We start from the raw sequence: 12,342 nt of genomic DNA on the forward strand, positions 1-12,342 counted from the left end.
TGGATAATGAAGACAATTGGTAGTTGTGGCCTTTATTGAAAGATCCAGATACGTAACATTGTGTTCTGAAACCATCTATCCAAGGTCAACAATGAACTCTTTACGAAGTTGAAAATGAATAAAGTCCGTAATAATTGTATTGAAAAGTATGGACTGTATAATGAGAGAGAGAGAGAGTCCCTTAATATCTGCACCAATGAGAAGAAAGGTCAATATTATTTCTAGTTTTGGACAACAGCATATTGGGGTTTTATTACTATTCAGCACAAGAAACTGATAAGAGGCTTCTGAAGAGCACAAAATGCAAACTGCAGGTTTTTAACAGCTCGCTATACAGAATCAGCAAAACAGAGAACTGTACTGTCAGCATAGAAATTTCCAACAGTTATGTACAAGACAATGGTATTAATTACACTCAAAACCCCCCGATTGTGCGTTTACCAGCAGTACACACAAAGTATTATCTGAATGGGGATTTGTTAAATGAACCACGAAAAGGCTCAACGATTGGAGCCAATTAACTAAAGTGTCTGTAATAGCAGGAAAAAATGTACTTTCTAAAAAATGCTTTAGAAAGTCTTGATTAGCCTGTACAGACATGACATGATATAACTTTAAATCTGTAGAAGGACATAATTAATACTCTTTGCGGAATGAAGTGCCAATTGTGGAGCGCGTTAAGAAGATTATTTACTAAGAATCCCAAATTCTGTGTGTGCAGGACAATGTGGAGATTATACAGGATGAGTTTATATTTATATAATTTATATAACAGGACTAAGCGTCTATGCAGGCGGCTCTTTGAAGCTGTACAGACACAGCGGTGCTTTGACTAACTTTGCAGGCTAACATGCTAACAGTGGCAATGCTAACATAGTGTATTGTTTACCATGTTCACCCTCTTAGTTTAGCGTGTTAGCATGCTAACATTTGCTTATTAGCACTAGCCACAAAGTAAAGCTTAAACAAAATAATACAATATGGCAACAAAAATGACAAACAAGTAATATTATCTGTTATTCTGACAGATAATATTATGCAGAGCCAGAAGTGACCTTAAGAGGGTGGAGCTTTGGAGGGGCCAGATACCGTTAGCATAACAAACGTTACAAAATTACAAGGTAGCCCTGCCCTAAAACATACACTGATTTATCATCTATTTTAATCTAAATGGGACCATCATTTATAAAACATGCTGTATTGAAAAAGACTAGAAACTGGCGATTGAGGAAAATGTTTTATGAAGTAATAAATCAAGTGAGAAGCAGGATAATTTTCTCATAGACTTCTATACAACCGGACTTGTTTTTGCAACCTGTGGTGTCGCCCCCTGCTGGCCATTAGAAATAATACAGGTTTAAATCACTTCAGCATTGGCTTCCCTTTTCAGATCAGGAGGTTGCCCCTTGGTTGACAACACAACTTTTAATTATTAATAATCCCTACAAGGATCCCTTACTGCTTTATTTGTATAAAACAAGTAATTTGAACCACAACATTACTGCTAACATAAAAGCATTTGACAGGCATCGCCATTTTTTACAAGGGTCTGTGTTTTTAATGAGCTTTTCTTTCACAAGTTGCATGTGACGCTTTATGGGTTTTTTGCCCAAATTATTTGTTAAGTTGTGAATTTTCCATGCACATAAAGAGACAGACATCTCTCCTGATGGCTGCTCTGCTTTAAGCTGAAGAAGTCAACCGTTTGTCTTCTTCTGCGACGGCATCAGTTATTTTGAAAATGTGTGAATTGCAGGGATCATAACCAAGGCTGAGGCATCATCAGTCATGCAAGAGGGAGCGACACAGTCCTGTGGGGCAAACTGTGAGACAGTAGAAAACCAGCATTTAGGAACTGAGAGGAAGATAATGCCTAAGGCGGAATCATTTGTAGTTTTTGTTTTTATTCAATAGAGACATTAGGAATCAAAATATGTTGATATCTAACTTTAGCTCAAACTGCTCTGCCTTTCATACAAATATACTGTATACTACTTTAGTGACTCCCAACCACTGTAGACTACTTACCAGGTTGTATGTTCAGAAACTGTGAAGTAGCAGAACAAAAAGATGTATATACAGGATTATTTAAATATTGGCTTCATGTCATGTCTTGCTGGTTTCCAACCCCAGCTGCTTTAATGTTCGCTAAAAGTTATAAATAAATGGTTGAAAGAGTTAACGTTATTTAAAAGTTTTGGCTGGTTGAAATAGTGAGCTTAAAGAAATGGATGAATCCTGGGTGTGAAAGGGGGGATGGGGGTGGTGGAGATACGTGTTATCCCTGCTTCTGGTCAGACTAAATAAATATAATGCATCTCATATTCCCAATGGTGCAAGTTAATAAGCAATATGTATATATTTTTTTACCCTCTGGATAGCTTCTGCCTCTGGTAGCATGAAGGCAAACGTTACCAAACCAACCTAAACACTGACAGTTTTCAATAAGATTGTAATATTTGTCGATGAATTCAGGGATCCTCGAGTTAAACTGACATATATAAATAACATATATACACTGTATAAAATATATCCATTAAGAGTATTTGTACTTACATGTGGTTGTGTAGCTATATCTTTTTTAGAGAGGATATACAGTACCTTCAACGATTGCCTGTTGGGTTGTTAACTGTTTCCATAGCTCCCATACTGTATATACATTTATATATTCCACTGACATAGGCTGGAGGCTGTACACAGCTACGTGGCACAATCCAAGCATCAGGAGCCTGTGGCAAACACACAGTATAGTGTTGGCATGCTGGTCCTAATGGCTGTGCACCTCTACAGCAGCAGCAGCAGCTTCATTAGTGGTCTATACCGCTCCTAATGACTCCTTCATGTTGTAAATGAAAAACATGCATATGCAAGAAAAGAAAACTTTTTGGGGAGTGAGGAAAAGGATACTTGTTTTCTCATCGACACTTCTATATTAATAGCAAAGGTCTAATTGTTTTGCCAATCAATGATAACGAAGAAACAACACTTTGCGTGCATTTTCCCCTCCTTTTACATTACATTACATTACAGTTCATTCAGTCCACGCTTTTGTCCAAAGCGACTTACAAAAAGTGCACACAATCATGAGGATAATGAACAGCAAGAATCTTGCAAGTACATTAGCTTCAAATAAGCAAAACCAATGTAAGTGCAACATACAAAGAACAGTTTTTTTCTTCTTCTTTCATTCATTCGCCGAGGTGCAGTGGAAACAGGTGAGTTTTCAGTCTGCAGAAGGTGTGAAGACTGTCTGCTGACATCAATGGGGAGCCAGGATAGCAAACAGGCGGGTTTTGTTTGACGGGAATCTGTCTATAGCGTGTATCGCTCCTTTTAGCTCCTATACAAAACAGCTGAGGAACTGTATTCAGAGAAGGAGAAAATGTTTGCACACTTGTAAGCCGGCATCAAGTTCTGAAACATAATCAAAGAGGCTGGTGCAACTTCTGTCCCGCTGAAACGAAATGAGTCACGTACCTGTCATCTTGGACAATATTGCTCAAACATTTATTACTGTACTGATGCAACACTGTAGTTATTTCAGAAATAGTTTTTTATTCTTTGCAGTCAATTTCTTCAGAGGGCCTGTTCTTATGGAGATGAAGCGCTGGAATAAAAACAGGAGGTTTATCTGACTAAGTAGAGGAGGTTATTATTATTTACTGCTTGTTATTTACTGCTAGATTCTGTTTTATGTATTTATTTTTTCCTTGTGTATCTACAGGACTACCTCTTGCTCTACTGTTTCCACTGAAAGTTTTATCAGCACCACCTCTGCGATAGCCTCCGGCGCTTTTTTATAAATCTGCTCTCCCTTAACAGAAGCCTCAAGCTGTGTGGTTTTAACAGCCTACAGTTTTTAGCTTTGCCCCCACTGAGCCATTTATGTAGATTTCAAATCTCAAAATCAACTAGTGGCTTAGCTACAATGTCACCTCGCACGCTGACCCCAAATTCCAAACCTGTGAGGAAAGGATCTCGACGCTAAATGGCACCTTGTTAATGTTTCTGCACCGAGAGCAGTCGTGGTACTCACCTCTCCTAATTACAGGACCCCTATTGGTTGGACGGATGGCAGCGCAGGAGCCAATCCTGGAGCGCCTACCAGCATGCCGGGGCCGTATGACATGCCTTTTTGTTTTTAATGATCAAGGGGGCTCCTTTAAAATGTTTCCCTGCCTGTGCGTCCTATAGGTAGAGGGTTTAGCTCAGACAACCACAGTGCAGCAAGCCCCCCGGCTCAAGAAGCTCGATCCAGAGAGCGGCTGGATCCAGAGGTGATCACAGGAGGCCTGAACTTCAGCACCTTTGCAGGTAAGGACTGATGTGAATGCTGCTAAAGTTGATATATTTGTAGTTCATAGAGCCACAGAAACTGCCTGCAGCTCTATTATCTTTGGATGAAAAGTGAGAAAGTTTTCAGATTCATGAGAATCTGCAGAAGACAATCTCTCTTTTGAAGATTTCAATAGTTTGGCAGTTTAATTGTTCAGTTCACTCGCTTTAGTTGATATTTTGATATTCATAACTAAAGTCTTATTTTTCCTCAGTAATCCCTGTAACAAAGATTTATTACAACATGTCCCCAATCCTCTCTATTGTGTTGGCATCATCCAGTTACATAAAAGCTCTCTCTTTGTTCCGAGTGCGTTGTATTCTCATTTCCATATCTGACAAAACTCTCCACAAAGAAATAACAAGACGCCCGAATCAATCCAAGTGTAGTTGCATTGTAATATTACCCGATAATGCCAGAAGTTCATGCTTTATTAAGCATCTTCAAATACAGTTCTGTTACACCGTTATCAGTGAATATTGTTTCTGTCTTTGTACCTCAGGAAGCACAGAAAACAGAAAATGGCACGTGTTGGACGACCGTCTCTTTTCCTGATCCACACAGGATTCCTGTTAGCTATTGTTTTACTACCAGGTGAGACTTGACTTACTAATTCAACTGATTTAAAATGCATCTGTGACTTCATCTGATCTTTGTCACAAAGATTTAGCTGGCAGACATATGGAAATGTACTGTAATGTAACATAAAGCAACATTTATAACTGCGCTAGCAGGGATAAAGTCGCACGACTGAAGGTACTGAAGTATTTTAGGGGATTTAATGACTGTAGGGGAGTTCATATGCTACAATGATAGGTTTTTTGAGCACATCTCTGGTAAACTCAAGATTTAAAGTGATGCTTTTACATAATTCTTTGTGGAGAAACTGAGACTTTCTTTAGTCAAAGACAATAAATACAACAAATATCTATAAAGTTAACAGTCTTTAGGCAGAAAACTAAATAACAATGACGTTTGTTGCATTTAGAGTTTCTCCACAATAATAAAATGTGGCAGTGATTGAGACAACACTATTTAGACCAGCTGTTCCCAAACTGTCACAGGTTATACTTTTATTTAAACTGTGACTGTTGTTCCTTCTCAGATTGTTTCATTTGAAGTATTTGTATTTCACAAAAACATAAACCCTTGTACCCCACTACATTTATCTGATGGATATAGTTAGTAGATAAAACATACGGTGAGTTTATAAAATATGACACGCGTTACTTATAACAGAATACAGTATAATGTAGTCAAAGTAAGCTCCACTTTGTCTGACTCCAACAGTAAAATACTACTTTCATATTAACGCATAAGGAAACATATATAACAATATGAAATATACAACAATATAACAAATACTTAAACTTTGATACTTCAGGTACACACTGCCTACTTCTGTACTTTTACTTCAGTAGGATTTTGAATACGAGACTTGTAATGTAATAGTTTTTACACCACTGTTTGCTACTTTACTTTACTACAAATATTGATTACTTCGTCCTCCTTTTGGGCTCATGACTTCAGTATTTATTTTTCCTGTTTTGTGTTCTTATGTTATTTGTTCTGCCTCCATAAGTGGAAAGCATCCTTGGTTCTTATTCTTGTTCTTATAAGTTATTATTATTATTATTATTATTATTATTATTACGTCCCTGAGCATTGGCACATTAACGTGTGGCACTTAATTATAGAGACAACATGCACTTTATTTCTTTAATAATGAAGTAACATACCATGTTGATGTGCAAGGCAGCCTGTAAATATCTCTGGAGTCATAAAAAGACACGTATCCCAGTCTCCTCTGGGCGATTTTTCACTTTAATAAACGCTTCTCATTTATTAAAGTGAAAAATCTCCCAGAGGAGACTGAAAGTTTCTGCCATAATCAGCTGACTTGGCTTGTTTTTATCATAGTTGTAAACTTCTGAAGGAAACCCCCAGTGGAGCAGAAGACAGAGATGTACACACACATGTCCCCTCCCTTCCACCTTCCACGTTTACAGTGTATTGGTAATTGGTTTGTGTGAGGGCCCACTCTTTGTAGTTTTACAGGTTAACATTAAGGAGGCCTCCAGTAGTTGATACTTTACTGGTCTGGCTCAAAGCCTAGCAGAGCGTGCGTGCGGCTGGGTAAGGGGTCTGCAGGAGGAGGAGGAGGGAGTGTTTAATCTGCAGGATACTGCCCGTGTCGGGGCGCCAGAGCCCCAGCACCTGCCGTGTTTCACCCAGGGGCTTATTAGCTGGTCAGCGTTTTCCCTGATGTTGAGAGAAAGCTCAACATCTGGTCCCAGTCAGCGAACGTCCCTGCTGCCGCTAATGTGGCTGCTGCTTGTGTTTTACAGAGTTTCTGGGGGCCGTGCCAGTGGAGCAGCACAGGGAGGAGGAAGGTAAGGATCTGAGACACGTTGGCTGTTCAATCACTGAACAGGACTGGACTTTAATAACTTAAATCAAGACCTAATATAAGAGATCATTCAACTCTTCTTCCTTTCTTATATTCAGCCAGTAACTTACAGGTGGGGCTCACAATAACACACACTAATTAATTTACTAATAGTTTTATATTTTTCATTAGAAATTGGTTCAAATGAACTGATTCCAGCCTCTCACATGCAATGATGTCTTGCTTTACTTTGACTTATATGATATACAAACAAATATTTGTTGGTTAAGAACCGTTGTTCATATCAAAAAGCATTTTGAAGAAGCGTGGGATGGGTACCAATGATGTTTTAGTCACTTGCTGCAGAGTCCTCCTGTCCTGGGTCTTGCACCGCACATTCCAGTTTGTAATTTTTCCAGTGAGGATGCTTTCTATTGCTCCTCTGTGAAATGTAAGAGCCAAACAATTAACTGATTAATCTAATCAAAAGGTATTTAGCAGATAATATCTGAACAAGTTTAATTTAGCATAAAGACTGAAACAGCTAAGCTATAAAGTCATTAACATCAGCTTTAGAGGTGCTCATAGGCAGACTTACTTAATTGACTTACTTATCACATACAAACATATTTAAGAACTTTAGATGATTGAATAATAACATTAGGTCCAAACAATATACCCTGTATAATAATAAATAAACATAAATAAAGATATGTACTGTGTCATAACTAAAAGGTCTGTGCCTATAAATAGTGAAGGAAGATCATTGAGGAGGACATAAAAACACACATCTTTATACTTAACCAAAGCATTTGAAATGTAATCTTATGACACCATTTGTTAATTCTGGCTATCACTACATTTCACTCTCTCCCCTCAGTGTCTGCAGTGTCTGTCGATGTGAAGGCCGAGGCCATGGAGAACCTGAAGACGCTGGTTCGCAACAGAAGGAACTCCGTCCCCGTCTTGGCCCAAGTGCCCCAGTTCAAACGCCTGCCGGACTTCTGGGGTTGGTACAAGTTCTTCATGAATAGCCACAACCAGGAAGGAGTGAGTGGAGTTTGTTTCCCATTAATTATTATAGTTCATTTAATTTTTATTTACTCTCTTTGGCATGTGAATCATAAGGAATCGGGCAGATTTATTCATTTTATTAACTTTTCACCCAATATTTCAGGTTGAGGATCTGGATCGTCTGTACATGACCTACCTGCAGAACAAGCACAGGACAGAGGAGGGCCCAACTTTCAACCACTACCTCAAGCACCTCAGTGAAATCTACAAGTCTTGTGCCGATTCCGATGATCCAGAGTGCATCTCTGAGTCCACCAGCAAGCCAAAGGCTGCATTGGTGATGCCCGAGGCCATCAAGGCTGCCACCGTCAGGATGTGCAACCCATACCTCGACCCCCACTGCCTCTACCCAATCATGTCCAAGGGTGGTGCCCGAGAGCCAGCTCCAGCTCCAGTTAAACAGCCCGCCCCCATCTTTACCCCCATGCTGCCCATGCCCATGAAGAGCCCCAGTGGCTTCTACTACTACGCTCCCGTCCTGGAGCCCTTCCTGAGCGATGCGCAGAGGGCTGAGCTGCTGAGAATCTGCAACTCTGAAGATGTGGAGTGCCTGCAGTATCACCTGAGGGCAGCTTATGGCTACCGCCCGGCATCTGGCCCAGCCCCGTCCTACGCCGCCCTCAAATGTGACCCCAGGGACCCGTACTGCATGCCCACCTTGGTCCAAAAAGCCCCCACCGGCTTCTACCACATGCTCTACCCCAGCTGTGACCCAGCGGTCGATCCTCTGTGTGTGACCAAGGCCGCTGCTCCGGCTCCACTTTCTGCAGAGGAGGCCCCTAGAGAGCAACAGTGCAACCCTCTCTTTGATGGTGGCTGCAACCCCCTGACCGCCACCAAGCTGTCCGGCCTCACCAAGCCCGTGCTGGAGTACCCCACCAAAGTTGGGCCCGCACCTCCTGCGGCTCAAATGTCCTGCGACCCTCGCTACGACCCGTACTGCATACTGGCAGCCGCCGCTGCCCTTCGCAACCCCGAGCACCAGGTCTGAATTTGAAGTCCTGCTACTAGATATAGTTAGATGTTTTGACTAATCGAGTGTAATCTTGCTTGTTGAATGGTTCTACTAATTGTCTATTCCTTTTCATTTGGTTTATTAAATGATGTATTGAAATAAAATGGGTGTTGCATAATGCTTTCACTTTCTATGATCTGCTTTGCAACTGTTTTGAACCAAAAACACAAATCAATCAATCAACCAGGTCCGCTACAAGCTTGGCATCCAAGGCAAGACCAAGGACGGCCACGACTGCTACGTGCACTATGACAAAGACTGCACGCCGGTGAAGTTTGGCTACGAGGCCAAGGCCGACATCAAGGCTCCAGCCAAGCCCTTCTGCCATCCCTATGACCCAAACTGCGGCAAGTTTGCTCCACCTTCAGCCATCGAGGCCCCGAAGTCCGACAAGGATGGGATTATCCTGCCCGACCCCGACTGCGACCCTGAATATGACTACAACTGCCGCCTGCGTCGCAGCAAGCCCGCTGATGCTGCTGCTGATGAGCCCGCCGCTGCCGACGAGCCCGCCAAGGAGGCCGCTGTCCCACGCTTTGATGACTTCCTCAGGGGAGTCATGAGCCAGCACCAGTAGATCTCAGAAATAACAACAGAATCATCACCTACTGATAATCCACCTGGCAGAAATGGAGCTTTCTGTAGCCCTTAATCTTTATGGACTTCATGCACCACCTTTCACAATAACATCGAGTCCATAGAAAACTATAAAATCAATCAGAAAATATTGATTTTTAGATATTCTGATTTTTTTTATATTAATTTCGGTCTGCTTTATAAAAGGGGAACAATTCCAGAGGGCCAAGCAACATAGAACATGTGAAACTTGTGTATTAAATACTTGTATGTTTGTAGAAAAGAGTCGTATGTATAGATGTGTGATAGATTAGGGGTAGTTTGAATTTGTGTTAGTGGGCAATCATTTCTCTCTGTTGTACATTCTTTGTTTCCATTCGAGTTACCCTATTTAATGTTGTTTTTCACATTTTTCTGTAACTCTAACCCTCATATTGCTTCATCTGTTTAGTTTTTATGAAGTTCTTAATAAAATAAAGATTCTGAAAAACTTCTGAATTTTCTTTTCTGAAGGTTAAACCATCTGCACACGGAGGGCACAGACAGAGATGATATAAAGCATAAAACTCTCAAGTCTCAAGTATCCAACGCATATTTTGAATGTTTTCAACCACGTTAGAGGGAGCTTATTCTGCACACAGCATGTCATCACAGATGTTTCAACTAACATGCAGCACATCGCTGAGCCAGCTGGCACCAGTTTATGACCCATCATTATAAAAATAGCTCATTGTTGATACATCTGCACATTTTATATTCACACATAATCTCCAAAAAATATGTGTTTTGCATGATAGAACATCACGCTGAAAGACCTGAATCAGAGACGCATTAATGAAGGTTGTTGAAGCTAAAAACTGTATTTTTCTGCCTTTATTTGACAATAAACAATAACAATGGTCTTCTTTACTTCATATGTTCTTTTGCTGTAACAAGGTACATTTCCCCGTTGTGCGTTTGGTTTCTGATTCTATCCAATGTTTTATTTTACCTCGAAAAAAAGGTTAACCTAAAGGGAAACTTTGCCGATTTTCAACCGGCTTTGTATTGTTGCAATGTGGGTGGTACACGCAAATGAACGATGTTCAGGTTCCCTCCATGTTACTGGCGCACGGGGAGCTCTGGGCGCTATTAACCGACGAAGGCAAGCCAACACATTGGAACATAAATGTTTAATAGAAATAACTTTGTGGTTCTTTTTAAAATGTCTATATACATGCTTACTGCTTTGTGAGGCTGTAGCCTACTTATGCAGCTAATAGGCCTTTATTACAGCAGCCATTATCACATGTTATTACAGGGTAAACACAGGTGTGATTAATACAAATTAATTATGGTCCTGTTCTATTTAGTGTGTCAAAGTGAGCCAGCATGCACCAGGGCCTGGCCTACCTAAATGGAACAGGGCCATAATTAATGTTGTTAATTAGAACTGTGCAATGAGTGCAGCTGATGATGATGGGAATGTTAGTTTTGCAGGAATTTGGTCATGATGTGTTGAATAAATTACAATTCTGAGAAATTCAGTCTGGACCAAAGTAATCTCTACAAACAGATATCTGACTGAGAGCCGACGGGCTCTGAGATTGTGACCAAAGTGGTTGATCAACCCTGCTAGCATGGATAACACAGCAACATGTGTTTCCAGAAACAATGTCACAGTCATGTGTCTGAATTATTAACGGTAAGAGGGATTCAGTAACAACTCAAGCAACATGATGAAATAATCCTGAACACCTGACCCCATGACCCCATGACCCCATGAACTTTGTCTTGAGAAATTTGTATTGACCCACATTGATTTCATAGAAGCTAAAACGAACCTTAAATAAAAGCATGTTATCCTTAAAATAAATAATAATCCAGATTTCTGTTCCCAGATTGGAGTTGAGTCCTGATAAAGTGACTGTGTGAACAGGTGTTTGTCCACACATTACAGTCTCACTCATGCACAAAACTACAGGGGTATTAAGGCATATGTGGTTGTGTACGTGCAGAAAGATTCATTTTTAGATGTCAATGTAACAACAGATGCATCATGCAGTATTTGCCCCGTCAGTACGGGAAACACTAATAAATCTTAGTTCACCAACTGACAAAAGTGCAACCACAAATTCAGTCTTTGGTTGATAAATGAACGTATTTTTTTACAAAATGCGAAACACATTTGTTCAAGAAATACTGAATGGTGAACTGAGATTCTTTCTCTCCCGAAGCAGAAGCGTGGTACTTTAGAAATGAACTCCAGCCGTGGGCTACAAGGACTGCAGCCTATTTTTCAACAGCTCCAGCACACAGCAGTCACATCAAGGAGACACACGCTGCTGCTGCTGCTGCTGCTACTGCGGCTGCTGCTGACAGTTTTAAAGGAAGATACACACAGCCGGGCTGTAATGACTACCTGAACACAACATGCACTCAAGAAAGCCCCATGAAGGTATGTTCCTAATTGTAGCTGCTGTCCTGTAAAGTCTGGACTTTTGCAGAGTCTCTCGTCGTACTGGAAAAGCAGTAAAACTGTCTGAAGCAACACAAACTTTAAGTTGCATTCAAGTTCAGTCAGGATTATCGGCTGAATTCTGCATTTTACACCAAAATTGAGCATAAAAGTTAAACACAACAGGATTAAATCCCTTTTTTACATGATTATTTCACTGTTTTTAATTTGCTGTAGGGCAGGAGTGGAAACGTACATTTACTGAAGTATTGTACTTACTGTACGTGAAGTACTACAGTTTCTGCTTCTAGATACTTCTACTCCACAGAGGCAAATATTGTACTTTTTTACTGCACTACATTTATTTAAAAACATTAGTTCCTGGTTACTTTACAGATTCAAATTAATAAAACAAAAAACAGATAAATGATGATGCATTATTATCGGTTAAGATAATACTTATTATTCTAGGAGGAAATCTACCCATCAGAATATAAGCATTGAAATTGGCTTTA

The 12,342-nt window shown here is 40.4% G+C and overlaps 1 protein-coding gene across 1 annotated transcript; it reads left to right on the forward strand.

Moving 5' to 3' along the window:
• The first annotated feature begins 6,636 nt into the window (after positions 1 to 6,636).
• and2 (actinodin2) lies at positions 6,637 to 9,391 on the forward strand. Its single transcript, XM_029453286.1, has 4 exons — positions 6,637 to 6,729; positions 7,606 to 7,775; positions 7,903 to 8,784; positions 9,002 to 9,391. The coding sequence occupies exons 2-4, from the start codon at positions 7,641 to 7,643 to the stop codon at positions 9,389 to 9,391; spliced, it is 1,407 nt and encodes a 468-aa protein (XP_029309146.1). The 5' UTR covers positions 6,637 to 6,729; positions 7,606 to 7,640.
• Positions 9,392 to 12,342: the final 2,951 nt, after the last annotated feature.

This window comes from Cottoperca gobio, chromosome 17, assembly GCF_900634415.1.
Source record: "Cottoperca gobio chromosome 17, fCotGob3.1, whole genome shotgun sequence".
NCBI classification, from domain to species: Eukaryota; Metazoa; Chordata; class Actinopteri; order Perciformes; family Bovichtidae; genus Cottoperca; species Cottoperca gobio.

Excerpts from the sequence above, each read along its gene's own strand:
- and2 (XM_029453286.1), top strand. The coding sequence starts at position 7,641 with ATGGAGAACCTGAAGACGCTGGTTCGCAACAGAAGGAACTCCGTCCCC. Across the intron at positions 7,776-7,902 it reads ATAGCCACAACCAGGAAGGA|GTTGAGGATCTGGATCGTCT; the intron begins GTGAGTGGAGTT and ends CCAATATTTCAG. Across the intron at positions 8,785-9,001 it reads TTCGCAACCCCGAGCACCAG|GTCCGCTACAAGCTTGGCAT; the intron begins GTCTGAATTTGA and ends TCAATCAACCAG.